We start from the raw sequence: 2200 nt of genomic DNA on the forward strand, positions 1-2200 counted from the left end.
CGCCGCGGGCCTCGGGGGAGCCCCCTCCCACCCGGGGAAACGATGCCGGGGCTGCTGCGGGGGGCAGAGTTAAGGTTATCGGGGTGTTGGGGGTCTCCACGGGAGGTCTGAGTGCTCAGCACCCCTCAACACCAGCCCCTCTGCCACCCTTGTGGCAACAGCTCCAGGACACCCTGTGCCTTGAGGTGACAGGGTGACCTGTGCGTGTCCCCCATGTCCCCCCCAGTTGCAGCCCTGACGGAGTCACTGGAGGCGGAGAAGACGAAGGAGCTGTCGAACGTGGGTGTGTGTCCACGCCACGTGCGTGTGTGTCCCCCCTTTCCACGGTGACACCCACGGATGTGTCCCCAGTCCCTGCGTGTCCCCTCCCCGGTTCACCGGGAACCTCTCCACAGCCTCCCAGTCCTTCCTGCTCTACAACGAAGACCACCGCAAATGCGTGGAGGCCAGCGGGCAACAGCTGACGGCAACGATGTGCCGGCCCAAGGTCGCGGCACAACGGTTCCAGTGGTTGCACGGGGGCCGGCTACAGGGCTGGGGGAGCCAGCGCTGCATTACGGCAACCCACGGGCAAAACCTGGCCCTCGTCAGGCTGGAGCCGTGCCGGGACGATGGCGTGCTGCAGCGCTGGGAGTGCCGCGACGGTGGGCTGTTGGCCCTCGCCGGCTACGATCTCTACTTCAATTACGGCAACAACCAGAAGCAGACGGTGATGCTCTACACCGGGGACCGCGAGTGGAGCCGCTGGGTCATCCACGGGAGCAAGGATGACATCTGCTCCCGCTCCTGTCAGTCCCGGCACCTTTATCCCAAATATGTAGGACTTCACCTAACCCTACGCTGGCTGAAGTTCAGCCCTAACCTGCATGGATACCACTTAAGCTAAGCTCAAACTGCAACAGGCCCCTAAACCTGATCTAACTCTACATATAGAGTGACTTAGGTGACTCAACCTAACCCTAACTGATCCCAAACTTTAATGGGGTCCTAACCCTGACGCACACTTAAGCCTAAGTATATGTAACAACCTAAGCCTAAATGAGGTCAAACTTTGGTGGGGTCTTAACCCAGCTCAAACCCTAAATGTATGTGGCTTTACCTAACCCTAAGCTAGCCCAAACCCCAATAATCCTCACCTAGCCCTATCGCTAAATATAAAGGATCTAAATTAATCCTAAACTAGCCCTAATCCCAGCAGGGACCTAACCCATCCATAGCCCTAAATATCTAGGATTTAAGCTAACCCTAATTCAGCCCAAACTTCAGCATGTTCCTAACCCCAACCCAATCGAAACCCTAGATATATAGGACTCAAACTAAACCCAAACACCAGTGGGACCCTAACACAGTTATAACCCTAAATATGTAAGATTTAACCTAAACCTGACCCAGTCTAAACCCCAATGGGACACCAAAACCCAGTCCTAACCCTAAATACATAGGATTTACCCCAAAACCCAGCAGGGCTCTAACCCTATCCCAGCTGTAACACTAACCAGGCAGGGATGCTCGGCAGCTCCCACAACCGGGGTCGTGCCTCCGGTCAGGGCTGTCCCCGGTTTATGGGGTCTCGCAGCCCCAGCTTAGGGGGTGACCCCACTTTTCTGTGTGTCCCCCCTCCCCAGGCTGTCCCCCTTGCTCCAAAGGCTGGACCTATTTTAGGAATTCCTGTTATTTCTACTCCAAGACAGCGAGCTCCTGGGAGAACGCCCAACGTTTCTGCTCGGTCCTGGGCACAAAGCTCCTGGAGGTGGACGGCCCCGAGGAGAAGGTGAGGAGGGACGGATCCAGGCATCCGGGGAGGGGGTGTCGAGGGGGAATATGGCATCATGTCCTACCTGCCACCGGAACCTGCTGTCCCCTCGCTGTCCCCAAGGGTGGGCAAGGGGCCCGGGGGGGCTCTGCCATGGGGCGACGCTGCCTTTGCCCCCAGGATCACATCCGGAGCATGCTGCAAAGCTCCTCCTGGCTCGGCATCCGGGATGAGGAGGTCGAGGGCACCTGGAAGCTGGCGAACGGAACTATCTTGCCCCAGGAAAGCGGGTACGGGCCAGCGGGCACTGGGGACAAGGGGACGGGGGCTTGGGGACGCAGAGGGACACCCCTAAACTGTCCCGATCCCTCTCCTCGTCGCAGCTCGTGGCACAGGAACGAGCCCAACGGCGGGCGCCTGGAGAACTGCGCGGTGGTGAGGGAGGAC

The 2200-nt window shown here is 58.8% G+C and overlaps 1 protein-coding gene across 1 annotated transcript in view; it reads left to right on the top strand.

Annotated features, from left to right (window-relative positions):
- Positions 1-2188, top strand: part of LOC104626917 (macrophage mannose receptor 1-like) — a gene marked incomplete at both ends in the record, with an annotated part of 2670 nt that extends 482 nt beyond the window's left edge. The window contains 5 exons of the mRNA XM_010294961.1: positions 227-283; positions 396-788; positions 1626-1771; positions 1934-2043; positions 2137-2188. Coding sequence (XP_010293263.1) covers positions 227-283; positions 396-788; positions 1626-1771; positions 1934-2043; positions 2137-2188 — 758 coding nt within the window. The remainder of the gene's footprint in view (positions 1-226; positions 284-395; positions 789-1625; positions 1772-1933; positions 2044-2136) is intronic.
- Positions 2189-2200: the final 12 nt, after the last annotated feature.

Source organism: Phaethon lepturus, unplaced genomic scaffold (genome assembly GCF_000687285.1).
Source record: "Phaethon lepturus isolate BGI_N335 unplaced genomic scaffold, ASM68728v1 scaffold36589, whole genome shotgun sequence".
NCBI classification, from domain to species: domain Eukaryota; kingdom Metazoa; phylum Chordata; class Aves; order Phaethontiformes; family Phaethontidae; genus Phaethon; species Phaethon lepturus.